The sequence below is a fragment of the Camponotus vicinus genome, unplaced genomic scaffold (genome assembly GCF_025532165.1).
Source record: "Camponotus vicinus isolate PSW18456_S1 unplaced genomic scaffold, iyCamVici1.0 SCAF_7, whole genome shotgun sequence".
Classification (NCBI taxonomy): Eukaryota; Metazoa; Arthropoda; class Insecta; order Hymenoptera; family Formicidae; genus Camponotus; species Camponotus vicinus.
Window position 1 is genome coordinate 8,375,401 of NW_028141979.1, and position 21,090 is coordinate 8,396,490.

At 38.2% G+C, this 21,090-nt stretch overlaps 1 protein-coding gene across 10 annotated transcripts in view; it reads left to right on the forward strand.

Annotated features, from left to right (window-relative positions):
* Imp (IGF-II mRNA-binding protein) overlaps nt 1-21,090 on the forward strand; it is a 107,883-nt gene that overhangs the window by 30,159 nt on the left and 56,634 nt on the right. For 3 of the 10 annotated variants that reach the window (XM_083105043.1, XM_083105044.1, XM_083105045.1), the window contains exon 3: nt 9,375-9,431. The exons of 3 other annotated variants lie outside the window; for them this stretch is intronic. In XM_083105043.1, the coding sequence (XP_082961169.1) occupies nt 9,375-9,431 (57 nt within the window). Of the gene's footprint in view, nt 1-9,374; nt 9,432-15,754; nt 16,753-21,090 lie in introns of those variants that run through there. 4 more of the 10 variants (XM_083105052.1, XM_083105051.1, XM_083105055.1 and 1 more) reach the window with 4 other exon arrangements.

Genomic DNA, 21,090 nt, shown 5'->3' on the forward strand with positions numbered 1-21,090 from the left:
TTAGGAAATTCTACCTTTAAAAAAAACTTAATATATAAATATAATTAAATACAAACTTAATAAAAATCTAATCAAATAAATATAAATGTATGCGAGCATGTGTATCGCTTGAAAAATTATTCCCTCTGGATATCTAAATAAAACGTCTTAATAATGTCACTTTTCACCCAGATAAATTTGAGGCGGAACCCCACATCGCGCTTTTATCCAAGATATATTTACATGCATTTAATCTCATCCGCATCTAGATGACTTCGAGATTATCCGAGAGCGGAACACCGGCTCTATAACGACTATAGATGCGCACGAGTGTAAATTAAAGGAGCATCGCGTCCCGTCTCGAGGATCTCGGCCGCCTCGAATCTCAATATGAAAAGCGGAGATAACGCAACGATCTTCTGCACGATCGCTCGCTTTCGGGAGAATCGCATGTTTATACCTACCTACCTACCCACCGGCGCCGTGAGAGATCGTTGCCCGAGAATGGAGCTTCCTCGCGAGAGGAAGATGCGAAAGTGTATATGTGTGTGTGCGTGTGTGTGTGTGTGTGTATGTGTGTATAAGTAGTAGCGGCAGTTTATTATATACTCCCTATAATGAAAAAGGGGAAACGGGGGGAAAGGGGGGGAGAGGGAAACGGGTATCACTTCCGAGTCGTCTTGCGCGCGTAAGGAACCGCCGAGGAACACGCGGCTTCCAGCGGCGAGGCTCGCACGCTTTTCGTTCCTCCGATGTTTAGGAGCCGATGCATGGCTAAACATTCATTTCCATATAAGCCGATATGTTTCAAATGTAAAGCGACATTCGCGCGCGCGCGCGAAAGGAACGGGGCGGCGAGGGGGAGGGGGAGGGGTAGGGCCCGCGAACTGGTACAAGCGGGGAAACTAGTTTGAGCCCGCGGGTTGTCTCCCGTCGACCCTCCTCGGGGCCCCGAGACCCTCGACAATGCCCTCCATGGGATCCACCATGCTCCCGATTCCACTTTAACTGGCTCCGGCCTGCCATACACACACATACGTACACCGGTCTCCTCTTTCCCTCTCTCTCTCCTCTTCTACGCCCGTAAGTAGCCCCCGCGAGTGTGAGAACCGATCGGACTGCCTGAAGCTCGCGGACCTTCAACCCCTTCGCGCGCTGAATTTAATCGAGTACGATCGGATTTATTTATTCGTGTCTTATTCCTGCGTTAGATTCTTAATTGCCTCGATAAATTATAATAAGAGATAAATATGTATCGCGAGAATATCGTAGACGTGCCCCGTCCCTCTTTCATGGCGCGTAATCACGCGAATATTGAATTGATCGAGTAACGAACGATCGTGTTATTCTTCATTATTTTAGTCTCGTTATACTTTAGTATCAATTAAAATTTTAAATGGCTTACTTAAGAGAATTATTATAGCGTTTGATTAATTCTAGTATTTTATTCTAGTATTTAAATTAATATTTTTGCAATTATTACATCCAATCGGGGGTGAAAGATTAAATCGTGATAAAATTAAATAAAATTCAAATCGTCAAATTAAGCATCTTTTTTCAATCATCAAATTATTAGATTCCAAATCAAATTTAATATAATTATATATTCAATTTAATATAATTTATACTGGGATCAATTTGGTTGATCGATATTCGCTCGATAAAATAATTCGAAAATAATTCGTTTCTCCTCGACATTTCGATCCTCAAAATTCTCGCGTCAACACGAGACGGTTTCTCCGAAATTCGTGCGCTTGCGGCCTGTCGACACATGCGTATCGTGCGCATTGACAACCGCACGTTACGATTCCTCATGTCATCGGCACGTGGTGCCAATCGTTTCACGTATCATTCGCGCATATGTCGAACGAATTGTCTGTCTCGCGAAACCGCAAGACTCGCCGCGAACAGGCACGCTCGATGCCTTGCGGCGCATCCACAATGCAAGCACGTGCAATGTGCATTTATCACGTGCGCGTTCACGTCATTCCATTCACCGCGTCAGACAGTGGCCGACCGAATGACAGCTTGGAAATACTGACGAAACTATCAGTCGACACTGGACGAATTCACTTTTATCTCTCTCTTCTTATTAATTAAATCTCACTTTTATCAGAATTACCGCATTTTTGTTTAGCTTATTTTTGTTGCTTTTACAGGAAATATTGTAGATCGTTGGTTTATGTGTAAGATATCCCAAAATCGTTGAACGTTCTTTTAACAGCAGATTTTCTAGCCAATTTGAAATTAATTTTTTCCTATCATGTTTCTTTGCAATAATAAAAAAAAAATAAATAAATAGGCTTCGAAATTATTAGAATTATTCTAAAATAAATTTCATCTGAAATTAATTGAATAGTATATTCTTTTTCTAAGTAAAAAAAAATGCCCGGTGATTTCGAAACACTCTGTACAGCGCTAGAGAAAATTATACACACACATACGTATGTATATATACAGGGTGTCCCAGACTTAACGAATCAGCCGTTAATAGCAGATTCCTGAGATAATTTGGAGACGAAAATCTTAATACCAAAATGTTGAGAAAGACGTAGTTTCGGCGCTACAAAAGATTAAAGATTATTTTTGCTCGTAATGTCAAAATTATTAATCCCCATTCACATGTGTCGATAATTCATCTTGAACAAGTGGCAAGTTCACCCCAAAGAACATTGCACCGAGCGCTTTAAAGGAGTCATTCGAGCATGTACCGGTCGTTACATAGAGGTACGATTGTGAAAGCACGCTTGCGGCGCCGCTTGCATTTCCGCATAACATCGGACGGGGTGCGGACGTGCGCGCGCGCGCACTCGACTGCACTTTTCTCATTTGCATGACAAGGCCGCGCTGCACCTCGCGACGTATGAGGTCGGCAGGTTGTACGATATGCGTACATATGCATACGTACATACGCCAGAGGGGGGAGATGAGGAAAGGGGAGTAGCCGGGCCCCCTGCAGCCGCGGCCGGTGCAGTCGGGTAAGTCCCCGAATGCACTTTGCTCGTTGACGTCGCCTGCAACTGCAACTGCGACATCGTTCGAATGGACTCGTGCCTGTAAATTCGATCGTGAGCACGTGAAATAAAAAGAGCGCGAGGAAGTGGAGGAGGAGGGAGAGCACGAGACGACACCTCTCGCCCTCTTTACGATGCATCTCGGTCGATTTCTCTCCTCTTCCTTCGCCCTTTTCCTCCCTCCTCTCCCTCCCCCGCCCCTCCATGTCTCTCCCTCTTTCCCGAGGAGTGAATCGTTGCACTCGGCGCGTGCCGACCTCGTGCCCCCTCCCGCCTGCTGTACCCCCTCCCTCGCCTCGTGCATTTAATTCCGCCGCTTCTCTCTCCTCGTCTCTCTTCACCCCTTTCGACTCACCCCATCTCCTCGCCCGTCGATTCTAAATGCATCCTACATGCACTTGTTGCGCCCAACGAACGCACCCGGCTCTCTCGCTAATCTTTCCTCCTTTATCATCGCAAGTTTCTCGATCACTTCGGCATCTCTAACCTCATCCGCCGATATTGCTACTGTTTTCAATTATTTCTCATCGCGTTTATTTATTTATCTTTCTTTTATCTTGAGAAATTTAATAAAATTGTTTCTTCTTTTTTTATGTAATGTATCGTGCTGCGAGAGGATATTGATGATATTGTCAAAATCGCAGTCACATATAAAAAAAAAACATTTAAAAAGAACATTTTTTTAGCTTTGGGAAATAAAGTAATTTTTTAAAAAAATTTATAGGCTATTATATTTATTAGAATAAACATAGATATATACAATTTATTGTTTTAGATTATATGCTAAAAAATCTATCTATATGACCTTACATAAGTTAGATGTGTATTTATCTAAATGCAATTTTTTTATTGCATTTTTAAAGATATATTTTACATGTTTTTCTATAAGAAAATAACGACCAGACAAATTTATTACCTACTTGTATCTATCTATAATACACAGTTACGCATACTTTCATATTATTAATGTATTAATTATTATTATTAATTGAAATATTAAAAGTTTTAAAAATGTTTCTTTAATTCCTTATTTTTAATTTTTTCACATATGACACTTAGCAATTAAGCAAATAATTCGGGGATATAACTGAAATCATGAGAATACGTTATAGACTGTAATTAATCTATGAAATAATTTAAATATATGTGATAATAAATATAAATAAATGAATTTATCTATAAAAAATGAATTTATTTATATATTTATACATATAAAATTAATGAGATCAGTCTGTCCTTTTTAGCAGATTATTTGCGTACAAAAATCCTTACAAGAAACCATCTCTAAATTTTAGAAACTTTTCCGCGAAATTTTCCGATGAAGCTTAGCAACAATAACGAAATTTGCATTCGTAGATTCTTCCCTCTACTATAGAACCTCTACTATAAAAGTGTCTTCCCTTGTATGTATTATTTATTATTATTAATTGAAATATTAAAAGTTTTAAAAATGTTTCTTTCTTATTTTTCTTATTTTTAATTTTTTCACATATGACACTTAGCAACTAAGCAAATAATTCGGGAGTACAACTGAAATCATGAGAATACGTTATAGACTATAACTAATCTATGAAATAATTTAAATATATGTGATAATAAATAAATAAATGAATTTATTTATAATAAATGAATTTATTTATAACAAATGAATTTATTTATAATAAATGAATTTATTTATATATTTATACAAATATATTTATACATATAAAATTAATGAAATCACACACTCTGTCCTCTTTAGCAGATTATTTGCGTACAAAAATCCTTACAAGAAACCATCTCTGAATTTTAGAAACTTTTCCGCGAGATTTTCCGATGAAGCTTAGCAATAATAACGAAATTTGCATTCGTAGATTCTTCCCTCTACCGTAGAACAATAAAAGCGTCTTCCCTTGTCTCTCTTTCTCTCTCAAGGCGCAACAGATTCGCGCAAAGTGCAACGGCGATGCGATAAAATGATAGGCACGCCCGGTAGGATATTTCCTTCCGACATGTTTGCTCAGAATATATCTTCCAACGAGCCTCGAGGGACGTCGGAGAGGTTCCCTTCCGACGAGAGGAGGAGTCCTCCCGATGCAGGAGGATAGAGCACCCTGTTCCGAGAGAGGTGCAGCTGCGTCCACGTGCGCTTTTTTTTCGCCACGTCAGCGACAACATCCGTGACGTTTAACGAATCGCCAATTACGCGCGTAATTAGTCAGGATTTCGATTTTCGGATTGATGGATCCGAAGGAGGATACGCGTGCAAACGACACGCATGCGATGCTCGATTTATGCTAACGACGACAAACCTCGGAGGATATCGCGCGTTATCTTTATCTACATCGGGAATATTGAATTACATTAGCCGTTGCTTTTAACGGCATATTTTATAGCCACCTCGTAATTGCTTTTTGTCTCGGTCAGATATCGTGTCAGTGATACTCTCTCGACAAATAAGCGCTTTAAATATAATTCGGAGCACCTGTGGAATCCGTGTTTGCTCAGTTGCGGCGAAATTTGTTTACCTCGGTCCTTCTCTCTCTTTCTTTCGATACTTATTTTTTTTATAAAGATGATACTGGAGCACCTTTTATCGCTAAACGTATTTTTTTTTACTTGAGAAACACTCGGGTATTATTATTAAAAATTAATTAACGATACGGCGATGGTAGCGAAGTCGCAAGAGAGCGCGAAATGAAAGTCTGAAGTCTACGTGGGGGCGTCTTTAAGCCTTATAACGCGTCTTTAAGCCTTATCCCGGCAGTTTCGATCGGAATTACCGATTGGATGCTGCGGGGCACAATGTAATTTGCGCTCTTAAGTAACACGGCGAAAACGCGATTACCGTCACTGAGACCCAAGTGAAGCGAAGCCTGAAGATTTGCGCTCAAGTCTCGTCCCTTAATGATTCTTTTGCCCTGCAGTAACGAGCCTGGGCGAGTCTGCAATTTTGCATTAATAGCCGGAATAAGGTGTAAACGAGGCGCATCGTTCGCGCCGACTCATTGAATCCAATGCAAATGTATTACTTGTGAGAAAGAGGGCAAAAAAATTTTCTGTCGAATTTAATAGATTTCGGGCAAAATATATAAAATCATGTCAAAGTATAAATACAATTTTATTAAATTAAATCGAATAAAAAAGTGTCATATTATATGAAATATTACTAAATTAAAATCTCGAGATATTTGTATAACATCACTATTATGCAAATATATTACTTGTGAGAGAAAGAAGATAAAAAAAAATTTCTGTCGAATTTAATAGATTTCGGGCAAAATATATAAAATCATGTCAAAGTATAAATACAATTTTATTAAATTAAATTGAATAAAAAAAAGTGTCATATTATATGAAATATTACTAAATTAAAATCTCGAGATATTTGTATAACATCACTATTGTGCAAATATATTACTTGTGAAAGAAAGAAGATAAAAAAAAATTTCTGTCGGATTTAATAGATTTCGGGCAAAATATATAAAATCACGTCAAAATAGAAATTTTACAATTTTATTAACTTAAGTTATCAAAAAAATGTCATATCATGTGAAATATATTATTAAATTAAAATCTGAAAATATATTTGTGTCACATCATATATTAAATATTGCATTACAAAGTAATTTTTTTATTTTGTAAATTTGCCATTTTTAAAGAAATTTAATAAATTACATATAAAATAAAATTATATCAATTATTATTTCAAAAATCTTGGAGTTTTATTAAATTATATTATCAAAAAAATTACTATATATAAATATAATTAGATATTGTTAAAGTTAAAATTAAAACATCAAAATATTCGTATAATATCGCAAAAAATCTAATTATTATATTATCAGATAATTTTCGTGTAAAGTTTATTATCTTCGTTAAATTTGCTCCAGCCTGAAACAATATTAAATCCAATAAAACTTTAATGAACAATAAAAAAAGGAAATAAAATGTGGCAAATAAGAGCGAAAGCATCGCGTAAAAAGATTCTTCGTAAGATTAGAAGTCAAATTTTTCACGAAATTAAAAATCATTTTCAAATCAAAAAAAAAAATCGTTTGATCTGAAAATATTGCGAGCAGATGAATTTCCTCTTTCTTTTTCTTTAAACCTTGATTCGCCGCAGGCTTGTATGCGCCAGGCGTCTTACGCTTTAAATCTCTTTTGTTTGGAAATACCTGGGCGATGACCACGCGCAATTCCCTTTATTAATAATTAATAACAGCGCGTACCCCCTCTCCGAGAGAAAGAGAGAGAGAGAGAGAGGGAAGAGCCGCGAAGGACGGCGAAAATCTTAATTACAGATTCGCCGCGTTGCATAATGCGCTGCACGTCGTGACGTCGGCTGTTTTTTTCTCCCGTCTTATCTTACCGAGAAGAAGCGGAGGCGGTTACCCTCCGCTTATCGATCTCTTATCGGGGCCCCGGATCGGGCCCCGTGTCCGGTCACGGGTGGACGCCGGATTTCATGGATACGCGTGGTCCGCAGGTGTAAAAGGGCCCCGGCTTAATTATTCCGAAATAAAGGCACGCTGACGTGCAATAATTGTCACGCGTCGCCCCCTCACCCCTTCCTACCCCTTCTTCCTTAAGCCGCCTTTCGTCAGATGCCCTCGCGAATCCCGATTGTTCCGCTTTGACGCGATCGTAAAATCGTGTCGATGATGCGATCTCCTCGAATTTAAATCCCGCCGTGGAATATCGAAGAATGTCACGTTATTACGATAATTACACCGGATGTAATATTTTTACGTCGAAACTATGTTACACTCCCGAACGCTCTTAATCTAAAAGAGATCTGGAGCTTCTGTAAATTATTTACGCGGCATTAAAAAACTTATTTACTTACAAATATCGTCGTACTCTTGATCGAAATAAATTCTTAATTATTTTCTAATTACGTCTGCCATTTTCTAATTATTTTCCAATTAATAAAATAATCGAGTTTACAAGTTTCGCATTTATAACGGTAATTTTTTCAATGAAATTTACGAATCTTTACATGATTTGCGACTCTCTCACAATTTCACTTAATGAAATATTTATGTAAAGTAGAGAAAAAAAAATAGCGACAATTTCTCATTCATACATACATGTAAAATCATTCTTATATTTATCTTTATATCTCAAAAATCATCAGAGACGATTAAAAATTACTCTGTATCTCTCTTAATGTCTATGAAACCAAGAAAATCTGTTTATGCAAATTTTAATATAGGTATAACTCTGTCCGGACCATCATTACCTTTAAAGGTGACCGCTTTAATCGCGACCATAAGTACTCGTATTCGCGCGAGCGAAAGCGAAAACTCGCGCGAGATCAAACAGGATTCCCTCTTCCCTGGCGCGTGCTCGAGGGCGATTTTAACGGTGATACCTCTTAATTGCCGTGACCGGCGTAAAGGGACCGTCCGGACGACGGAGGAGGCCCCGGGAGTATCACGGAAGAGACGACAACGCGACGCGACGGCGGTTGCACCTGGTCGAGCGACCTGGCCGAGAGAGAGATCCGTATCTCGAGAACCGACGTGGTTATTATTAATTCTCTCGTTTTTTAATTCCATCCCTCCTCCCGCCCCCTCTTTCTTTCCCTCTCTCTCTCTCTCTCTCTCTCTCTCTCTCGTCATCGTCGTCGCGATTAATATGCACGTCGCGAGAGGTTTGGTTAATTGAAGAAGCGAGCGAGGGCTTTTTTCTCCTTTCCTATCGCGAAATTCAGCCTGACTCGGCAACTTCTGTCCTCGCGGCTCATCGGTTCCATATTTATTTAGCTGAATTATATCGCTACGTATATTATGTACATTATATTACACATATTTGGCGGAAACGCACCTCGCAGGATTGAGGGGAGGAAAGTCGTTGTTTACGATAAACTCACTCGTGAATTATTAATAATAATATAATTAACAATTATTATATTTACAATTATTAATTAATGCTATAATTTTCTACCCTTGCTTCATATTTATCTGTTCATGCATCTGCTCGTAATTTAAAATAAGTATTTTTGACCAATTATTATTTAAAGCGATTATTCTCTAATTCGAATAAAAATCTGTAAAAATTAATGCTACATAAATACTATATAATACTATATAAATGTTATATAAATGTTATATAAAATGTTATATAAATGTTATATAAATGCTATATTAAAATTAATGCTATATTAATATTAACTAATTAATGCTATATTTATATAAACATATGTAGTATATTTATGATTATTCATATTTTTAATTGCTATTCGTATAAATGTTACGTTTTCCTCGCAATTTAAAGGGTATCTATGCGTGAAGCAGTGAGAAAAATATCGCGGAAAATGCGACTAGCCTCATCCTTCAGCTCTAACCTCATCCCTCATCCTTTTGTATCCTACAGAATGTCTTTTCCTGCTTGCAGGAATAGCGGCACCGCCCTACCAGAATCTCCAGTCGACCAGGTCGGCAACAGATGGAGGTGAGTGATTTCTCTTCCCTTTCTCTCCCGCTCGACTTATCTTTCTTCCTCCACCTTTCCTCGCCTCTCGTCACATTTGTGTAGAAAAAAAATGCGAAAACAATTCAACACGTAGAAAATAACAACGATTATATCGCTGGAACGATGATAACAAGCGTTCCTTTTGGGACAAAATTAACTGTCAAAGTAAAAAGAATGTACGTTATTCAATAGCCTTAAAGAGATTAATAACTTAAAGGCGAGCGGTTCTTATAATTAATTTTAAGAGTACGGATTAATTTCAATTAAACCGCGCTTTAAGGCAGATTTTCAATTGACGACTCATGTGAAAAAATATTTTCTTAATCTAAAATATTAAAAAATTGTGGGAGAACGTAAAGTGTTCGTTTGAAAATTTTCACCAAGTGCAAAGCAATAATATTAAGTATTAATCAAGCGAAATAAACCGACTCGAATCAAATACGAGAAGTCGCATTGAAAAGTAGGACTGAGCCTCGAGGTTTGCTAGAATGGCCTGAATGAAGGTGCCTTCCCTGAGAAGCCATCCTTCGGTCCTATCTCCCAGTGCGAAAATTCTCCAAGGGTGCGTGGTAGCTATTGATTCCGGAGGCTGTTGCCGCTCTTACGCATCCTCTCTCTTCCTCCTCCCACCCCCTTTCTTCCCCCTGCTACAAGCATCTCTCTCGTTGCCTCCTCTCCTCGTCGTGTCTCTCCCTCGTCCTTCTAACAGCTCTGTCTCTTCCGTCTCCCGCGCTGTTTCTCTTCCGCGAACCTGAAGTGTCCAGGTCGCTTCTACCCCGAAGGGGTTAAAACTACCCGCACAATTTCCGCGTTCCAATTATTAAAGTACGCTATCGCAAAATCACTATTCTGGAGACGGCGTCAAATCCTACCGGAAATTCAATCACCGAGCTTGAGTGGGATTAATTCCGAAAGCGGAACCATATCGAGAATTTTGCATTCACGATGTCAAGATGAAAGCAATATGATTCGCTAAATAAGCGTTATCAATATTTGGCATTATAATATTAAATCGTGTGCACGTGAAAAGCAATTGACCGTCGAAACCTTGCCTCAAACCTTTAAGGAAAATTTTAGAGGAACTTTCTACAATACTTTTTACATACATTCCAGCGCAGCAGGGTCGAAATTGACTGTCGAAATGCCTCAAACCTTTAGAGAAAATTTTAAAGAAACTTTTTAGAATATTTTTTACATACATTCCAGTGCAGCAGGGTCTCTTCACAAAAGATACTCTAAAGATTGACATTCCTATAGTTTGAAAGCAATCAGTGTAAAAAAAAATTCTTGAAAATTTGAAAACCTTCTTAAACTCCAACGTACTTATTTAACAAATTATTTGCACCGTTAATGAGAATAATTACACGAAATAATAAATGCATTTGTAAAAAGATCACACTTGTCGAGCTTTTCATTAAAGCTTAATAAAAGATTTCCACAAAATGGATCCCTGCAATTTCTTGATGTCCTTGATTACTTCGCTCGAAAAACAATTATCTATCATCACATCATATTTTTCCGAAAAAAAATGACTAAATGAATGCAATCGAATATTTTAAAATCCGAGAGAAATAAGGAAAATAATTGAACGAAGGACGCGCACGCGTTTCCCTTTCGTTTATATCGGCCGGACGATCGGCCTTGAGCGGTCCTATCGAAATCGAAGAGTCCTGCCGAAGGCCAGCCGGGAGTCCATTAATTTTTATGCGCCCGGAAACCATTTGCCGATCCCACGCGCACTTGGGCCACATGATAGCGGCATTTACGAACCATGTAACTATTAATTATCCTTAAACGTTACCTGAACCTACCCCAACCGCGTTCAAATTACCACCGGGGAACAAAGGAGCCGATGATGCATTTCCCGGTAAGCGACGCCAAAGAGAAACTTCACTCGCGACGTCATCCACGTGTCCGCTCTCTCAATCTTATTCCCTCCGATTTCGCGCAAACGATCGACGCAATTTGCATTATATGATTAAATGTGATTACATTTAATATCACACGGAGAGGGGATTTTCGTGGTACAATTTTCTAAAGTGAAGCTAAAACGGAAAGAAGTTCCGCAAAAACGGCGGAAGACACTTATTTTCTGGGAAGGGAGCCGTCGTAGATTCACGCTCGACCGAGAGGATAATCGATTGGCCGTTCAACGGAATTAGTCGATCGGGACAAGGTGATCGATAATATACGGTACAGACGTATATACGCTCGCCGACACGTTGATACAGAGACTCATGGAACAAGGGAGAGAAAGGATGCTAAGAATATATCCTCGTTTTGCGTTTCTCCGTTTCCCTTCTTTAAACAAAATCTCGGAGAGACTCGGATCCGATTCATCTTCTGATGGAACGCACATAATAATATCGATAAAATATTGTCCAGTGTTATATTTATTGTATAGGTTAATGCAATTTGAAAGACAAAAGATTAATAATGAAAAGATAAATTAAAGATAAAATATTTTTTAAAATATGAAAGAGGAAGATTATATCTGTCTTTTTAATGCAAATCAAATTTTAGCTGTCAAATTATTTTATACAATTATTATAAATAATTTTAAGAAATGTCCGATTACATTGTATAAAATAATTAATACAAAATTACACAATAAGTAATAGAAATATTACACATTTCTCTACAATTACATTTTATTATATATATTTATTATGTAATTTATATTTAGTATTTATATGAAATATTTTTTGCATATATGTAAAGAGTTAAAGGAGTTTTGTTTCAATTAAAATTAAATATATTGTTAAGATTCTTAATTCTTGATTCTCTAAAGAAATTTGTCATGTTCATCAACATGAAATATTAATAGGAGATGAAAGTTTAATTAAAAACTTATTAAAAAAAGTTAAGATATTTTTATTCATAAATTAAATTATATATAATTAATTTTTCGTAAAGATAAAGATTTTGTAGAACAAACTTTAATAATGGAGAAAAGCGAAAAAAGTAAATAGAATATTGATGGAATTGTTATATTGTTTGAAGGATATTCATATAAATTTAAAATATTACTAAATATTAATTTATTAAAATGAAGAATACAATTGTTTTCTTGAAATTTATATCTATAAATAAATAAGTTTGAAAAATTAAATTTTTTAAAGTAAATAGTAAATAAAGATATATTAAGAAAAAATAATGTATGAATCAAGTATGATTAATTTATCATTTCAAGTATGATTAATAAGATGACCGAGTCAAGTGGAATCTACTGTAGGAAAGTTTCAAATTGAATCACTAAGAACTCAGATATTAGATATTTTTCTCTTTATTATATTTAATCAAACTTAAAGATTTTTCACGACACTGAATATGAATCTAATGTCAAAATCGACGAAATTAATAAAAAAATATAATTTTATTAATCGTTAAATTAAATTTACCATGTTCAATTTATCAATTTTGATGAAACATCAAATTCAACGACTTGTAAAAGAAGTTTTAAATTTGAATAAATATGATTGAAAAATATTTGAAAAATTCTCAATAGCTTACTAATGATTTTCTCTCAATAGAATCCATATTCATAATTATCTTAATTATAATTAATAATAAATTCATTGAAAATTTTGATAAGAGATATTTAATTTCGAGCGCAACAAAATTTTTTTTACATATCAATAATACGTATCATAGCTCTACAACACTCTATAAAATATAATTAAAATAGCAAGCCTTTTTTGCAGTTTTGTCCGCAAATTTATGGTAGAGCAATTTTGAAAACTGGAATTGCATCTGGCGTAAAAAAAATTCGAAAATTCTCTTTTTTGTGTTTCTTTTTCTTGAACTGCATATTAAGAGAAAAGAAAACAATATTGTCAAAAGTTACGATTTATATTGCACCCGTTTTTGCTGGACCATCTCGCTGCAATAAAGACTTGCAAATCTACGACGCACTTTTTCCACGACGTGGTCTCATTATCGCGAGAAGGAGACGGAAGGTATTCGAAGAGATTAAGCATAGGAAGTAACAAAATACGCTCGTTTCGGGCGCGTCACGCGCTACTGTGAATGATAAATCTACTTCAAGGATAACACCCTCGTCATTGGCGGAGATAATGACCGGCGGATCGGCAGGAACGACAGGAATAGTGCAGCCATATACCTGCGGGCGCGCGAACAAAAGAGAGGACCGAGAATCCGTCCTTTCCTCTACCTGGACGAACAAAGAGAGACCCCGTAACGGAATCAACCCTCGGCGACCCTTCCACGGTAATCCCGGTTCTCGCCGAGAGCCGATTTCGAAACCGTGCGCCGATCTACCATCTCTGGGTCGCCCGACTGTAGTTTGCCGCTAACAGCAGTTTCGGCATTAATGAGTCGAACATCCATTTCGTGGAGAACAATGGATGACAGTGCTTCACGAGTCACCCGGTATAGGACCGCGCGACACGACCCCCTGCCGGTTTGATCGGCCAAGAACCCTTCAGCGCGGCCGACGATCAAAGAAGCGCAATATTATGTGTTCCCCGAGTAGATTCGGCAAATCAAAATTCAAATTGCTCCGACGGAAAGGGAGGTCGTCGATTCGGGCGAGAAGGAGAAACGATGAAGCAGGAGCTTCGATTTTCGAAAAAGCGTTGAACCGGTCGGAGGACTGATGTCGTAACTTGTGGACGCTCTAAAATTGCTTCAAAATGATAAAAATGCAACGCAATAATTCATTTCAATTTATTCATTTTCAAAAAAGGGAACTTTACGACCCTTCGAAGAGGAAAAATAAAATTCTTTTATATTTCAAGTTTCGAATCACTCGTGATTCTTGAAGAGGACAAAAGTTTCCCCTGTTCTTAGAAAACTTTCAAGTCGAATTTTCGACATTTATCACGAACACGAATTGCGACAATTCATGTTCGACGAACAATCGAGAAACTTTTACCCCCAAAAACCGTGTCGAAGACTGTCGTTTGACGGACGCGATAAGCGATCGTTGAATGAGCGGTTGACGTTTTATTGTTGAGAGCGACTCTTAATGGCATAGTACGATGTATGCCTAATCTTAGTACCTACCAGTGTCCACCGAGCGGCGCCTCCGCTCACGGTCAATGACGCGGTCTTTTGGCATCTACGCATTATCCGGCATGACGCGTATCGACCCCGATTACTCTCCGACAGACCCATATCGCCTCGTCCTTGGCGCCAAAAGACGCGTGCGACGCGAGAATTTACATACAAAATTCCCAACGAAATTAAAAGCAAACTTCATCAGGTAAACAGGAAAAAATCGATAAAATTCAAATTTTAAATAACTTAAAATAAAAGACACTTGAAATACAAATCCTCGAAAAATTCCAATGTATCCTCGCGAAACACTCCCCGCCTCCTTTAACAAAAAAAAACAAATAGTCGAAAGAGAAAATTCGAGAAGAGAGAAATATACGAAAATATACCCGCGCTTTTCCGCGGAGAGAACCCTCGAGAAAGTGTATCCTTCCTTCGCGCACGCGTCGTAAGCCGCCTCCTCAACGCGAGCCGCGCGCATGCGCGGTGGAGGCGCGCGGAGTGGGGGATCCCCGGCGCTTGGTGGGGGAACCGGCGCGGCGAGTGGTGAGGGTAGACTGGGCGCGGCCTACGACGGCATCGCGCGCACAGCGCGTGTTATAAAAATAATATCAGTGTACCTAGCGCGCCTTCTCGCTGAGATATCCTCGATAGCCGATATCGCTGCTCTGGACGTGCGGACCTTCGCCTCCCCCATCCCCTGGCCCCCTCGTTGCACGCGCGATACATCGGAAAGAGCAGAGCCTCCGCCGATCGAAGCGATTCGCGATCGAATCTAGTTTTCGGACGAGAGGTTAGGGGGGTATATCCTCAAGTAACGACGCCACGGCGCCATTGACAGCGCGGACACCTGAGCCGGATGTCAGACACCGGAATAACGATGTCACTCGTATCGGTGTAACTGGTGGTACCGCGAGTTTGACAGGCTGTCCATCTCCCCCTCTCTCTCCCTCCCCGCGATTGATCCACGTGTTAGGAGGCATAGGAACGCGCCTGTATGTGTGCTCGCCGATAAAGCCCGTCGATTCCAACGACGACGAGGACGTCCATCATAGCCGAGTCCGGTGATTAGACAACGCGTACTCGGAATCGTTCCGGAATCGTCCCGGCGAGCGAGCCAATCGCGTTCGGGCCGGTCTACTCCGCTCGGTTGGTAAAAAAGCCGCGAGCTGCTCCGATACGTCGAGGGGAATTCCTACGTCGCGGCCCGGAGCGTTGGGAGAAAGGGAGAGAGGAAGAGAGAGAGACGGAGGGAGAAAGAGCGATATACGGATAGGGAGGGAGGGTAGCCACCTAGAGAGAGAAAGACGCAGGAAGCGGACGCGCGGAGAAAGGAGACGGAGGGAGAGGCAGATAGAGAAGCCCGAAGGGTAGGGGAGGGGAGGCGACTCGCTAGAAAGCTAGGTATCGGGAGGCGACGGGGAAAGCTAGAGCTCTTCACCACCCGCACGAGTTTCCCTTCGACAGTCGTCCGAAGCGACACGCGGCGTCTTTTCTTCCTTCTCCGAGTGCGAGTGGACTAGTCGTAGCCAGTAGACGGTTGTAGCTCGTCGTCATAGTCTATCCCTCGTCGTCGATTTGCTTTGGAAAATCGTCATCACCTCGTGACGTGTAATCGTTGGTGTCGTCATAGAAGGAGGGAGCGGCGTGCTCGAAGGAGGGAGCAAAACGCGGGACGGAAGAGAACCAAAGAGAGAAGAGAAAGAGAGAGAGAGAGTGCGAGGAAGTGCGTGCGTCGTAATAGACGAGAGAGAGAGAGAGAGAGGAGAGTCTTGAGACGTCTTGAGAGATCTCGTCTGCAACATTCCGGGATATCGTTGGGTCGCCTCGACATTGATGAACGTGTCGCTCCGGGACGAGGGCGAGAAAGTGTACCCCTTTTTACCGCTCGTCTTCCCTCCTCCTCTCTCCGCCCCGGTGATGCGAGAGCTCAGCCAGTGTTTTTAGTGCCAGTGTTTAAAGTCTACCTCAAGAGAGTCGGCGGCTTGCGATAAAGCAGTTTAAGAAGAATTATTTAACGGAGAGAGAGAGAGAGAGAGAGAAAGAGAGAGAAATTAATACGTATATATATATTTATATAAATTAAATATATATATTAGAAGAAGAGAGAGAGAGAAGAGGAGCTACAGAGTGAGCCTTTACGTTTTGTGCGCGAGTTCTACCTACAAGAGAGCAAAGTTATTAACGTAAACATGTCTCTGGATAAGTTCGCGGAAGGCGGGATGCTGCAGAAGGAGATGGAGCGTCTGGAGATCGAGGAGAAGAACGGCGATAGTCAAAGGTAAAGACAAAAAAAAATTACTAAGCGTTATCTCTCTCTTACATCCAATATATCTCACGGATTATTGAGCTATTTACTCTATAGAATTATCGTCGATATGTTTCTCCGCGTGTCAGAAAGTATCTTAAATGTCAAAAAGTTCAACGATAAATTCGATTTCAAAAATTAAATGCGGAATTTGAAGTTATACGTTGATGACTGAATTTTTTGCACATTAGAAAAATATTATTAAAGGAGATGATTGAAAAAATATATTGTTTTCTCGTTTCACGAAAATTTGTATAAGGGTAAAATAAAAAATAAACGAGAGAACGCGCTTTAGAGAACTGATAAGGTTCGATGAAGAGAGAGAGAGAAAGAATGGAACAGAGAGAGAAATGATTAGTTTGATGCAATATTATTTTCCCGAACTCAATATTTTCGATCCGACTCCTCGATACGATTTAGACACATCGCAAAATAAATATCAACAACTTGGAGAACTTGTGAGAAGTAGGCAACAACAAACGATGTGCGAGCGAGGTCATTCAAAAGTAATCGACTCTCGTTTGTAAGCGACTCGATATAATTTCGCGCGCGATTTATTTCATTATTATTTAATGTACATATATTTATAATTTTATATTTATAAAATTTATATTTATATTTATAAAATATTTGGCTGGAGTCGCAAATTTCAGCGGGGATCTCGAGAGAGAAACGCGAGGCTCCCTTAATAACGCGGGAAGCCTCGATTGGCCTGAAGTGAGCGCGAGAAGGATTACATTCCGTATCTCCGCGATCGATCGAGGCTAGATATCTCCAATTTGTCGATTGCGTCACGCGCGATTGTTTGCGAATTCAAATTTTTTTCCTTTTTTTTTTAAGCCGTCTGCGATTATGTAATAAATACAGCGCGCGAGCGAGCGATTTCCGGATGTCGTTTACTTCCGCTCTCGGCGCATCTCAAGCCTCCAATCCTCCTTTAGCACTTTTTATAAAAGAACGTGTATGATATTTTTAAGTTTAAAAATACACAGCAAATGATTCTCGTGTTTACTTGATTGCATCGACAGAATGATTTATATCGAACAAATCTGCGCGAAACAAGATGTATTCCTCCGATAAATTATTTTTCAATAAATAGCTGATATTTTTCTAGCGTGTACAAAAAATTCAAAATATTATCGGCGTATAATTTCTCTATATATTTTCAAATTTTATATTTAATTTTTTACTGAATTTATTAACATTAATATTAATTTTTTTATACTAAACTTATTAATATTAATATTAATTTTTTTACTGAATTTATTAATATTAATATTAATGTAAATTTTTTGAATTATTGAATTTTTAAAATTTTCAATATTATTTAATTTTTTTAAATCATCAATATTAATATTAATTTTTTGAATTTTGTAAATTTGTAGATTGCGTCATTTTTACATTGTTGATATATGACTGTTGGATGAGAAAGGGATCGATGAAGAATCGATTAAAATTCGTCTCGAATTTACCTGACTCTTTACGCGTCGCGTGTCAAATATAATGGCAGTCGGCGATGTAAGAAGCGATATTGCGATTCCGTCTCGATCGAGCGACACCTAATCTCACGGCCAGCGAGAATTACATACGCAGAGTCAACAACCTCCTCGATAAATATCGCCGATAACGTAAATCAAATTACGCACGCACGCGTGCGCGCGCGCGCGCGCAGGCGCGTCGTTCCTGCTCATTACGCACAATTCGCATGTGCGTTACGCGACGGCGATTGCGCGCTCTCTCTCGTCTCACCGATCTCTCAGCTTGGAAAAATAACGAGAGATCGCGTCCAGATGTCGTTATCAAGCAATGGCGTCGGACGAATGATTAAAAATCGTCGAGGAATTTTCGTGAGAGAATGATAAGACGTTAATTAAGGAAACATGTCCGGATAGCGTTGATTGAAATAAGTCCTTCCTCGGTTATTAGTAACTTTGACGAAGGGTTGGGTCAGGGGCCGAAAATTTCGGTTAGGTCTTTGGACAAGTTGCAGTGACTCATCGCGTTCAGTCACCGAATATTAAGCGGTCATTCGTAGTCCATTTACGAGAATTTGTACGAATGTGTCACTTGGTTCGATAAGATTACAAGACGGTTCGATCGTTGATTTCTATTCGGGAAGAGATCCCTCAAGAATGTCCCCTAAAGTCTTGCCGACACTGTAACAACGCGATAGTGCTTTTCGTTCGCTCGATTTTTGTCATAACGAAAAGGTTAATAGCTTCCAATAGAGAGTGGCCAATGTCGTTCCATCACTCGGAGATAAGAGATTGAATGCCTCGTACGATGATCTTTTCTTCATAATCACAGGCAAGGATTGATTGCGAATATGTTTCTTATTTTTTCGTCACATCGTATTTTCTAACATATCTCTCGAAATAAATAACATATAAAAAAAAATTAAAACCGCTACAACGCAACTGACAAATGCGCCGAGATAAAGTAGTAATTTGATTTTTATTTTTTATCTTTGTTTCATTATTGTTTTTTTGTACATTATTTTAATATTATTTTTATTTTATTTATTTTTATTTTATTTATATTATTTATTTTATTCTTTTAATATTATTTATTTTATTTATATTATTTTTTGATATTATTTATTTCAAATTTAAGTGCTTATAATTATAATTTGACGTGCAAAGAAAGAAATCAAATTGAGATTTCGTTATCAAGATATTTGATTAGAGACTTTATGTAATTAATTTAAATATAATTAGCTTTTTGATATTTTTTGAATAGAGAAATTTGATCGTGAAAATTTCTAAGGACACGATCGATGAAAAGGAGACAATTCTAATTCTGATCCTTGACGAGAGCCAGTTTCCTCGTTGCCTAAAGTCGGCCCTGATCTCAATGTTGCGCGTGGCATGATTTCATGGTCGTTCCTGAAACGGTGTCGCCATCGGCATTGATGGACGTCACACGGATGGGAAACTCTTTTCGACATAGAATTTATCGTGTACGCACAATATTTACTCATCAGAATTCTTTGATCGTGGAAAAATCGAACAGACACCGACCGAAAAATTGTGTAAAAGTAAATTGAGAAGAGTTAACTCTGCGCCTGACGCTTTGAAATATCCTTTCGAGAAGAAATTTGTCGAGAGAAACGCGGAAGCGTTACGTGTATCTCTTTATTTTATGATTCTTTTCGCTTAAAAAATTCCATTTTCGAAGAAGGAAATAAAGAATTTTAAATTAAAATAACTAAAAGAAATTTAGTAAAAGAATTTTAAATTTAATGTCACGCAAAAATTACTCTCCTCACAAACTTTGAACTTTGAAATCTTCTACGATAATTTTTAAGAATTTTTAAATATATTCAGTATATAAAATAAATAGATTTTTGTATGCTTTTTATAGGATAAGAAAGTATCAAGATAAAAAGGATCAAAATTTTGTTACGGCAAGAAAATATTGAAACCTCTTTACATATGTGCAATTCGATCTCGTCGTATTTGCGATGGTAAAAATGTACCGAAAATGGCGGCGACGGTGCGAGGGTGACATATCGCGTACGTGACTTCAAGAATGACACCCCGTAAAACAAAAAACGCAGCGTGACTCATTCGAGAAGGTGGGATAATAGAGAGCAAGGTCCGGGCAAGACTTTCTCCCGCTATAAATATAACGGAGTACACTCACGCATTTACATTTATGTGTCGTATCCTAAAATCGTCGACCTTAATTTTAGTAACGCTTATTCCGTTGGCCAATTTAGAGAATCAATTTTTACACTGAAGAAAAAAAATTGCGAACTTGACTGAATATTTTCAACTAATTATTATTTTTTTAATTGAAATGAATTTAAGTATTTAAGTGTCATGGATTTAATATGTCATATTTAATTTAAATGCTTAAATATTTCATTTAAAAAATAATAATTAATTGAAAATATTTAGTCAGGTTTACAATTTTTTATTTTCAGTGTGTACCTCGTAAAAAATATTACTAAATCGTATCGATTAAAAATAAGGAATGTATTTTTTAAATTTATGAAGAGAAGAAATTCGCTAATTTTATTATCTAAAATTCCATCTATTAACCGTGAAAAATGTAAGCCATTGGAATGGGACTGTTTTTATATAAAGTATAATGAAAAGTGAAGCTTAAAAATTCATAAAGTTAAGAGAAATAAAAGAGAAGATGCATATGTAACGATGAATCCTGGCGACGCCCACGCGTCAGGTACACGTTTGTGGATGCATTAAGGGATCAGAAATAGTGCAGCGCAGCGCGTACCCTGCAAAGCCGCTTAAAAATAACACGGGAAAATAGTACCATATACGTACGGTTCGTTATGTGCGACAA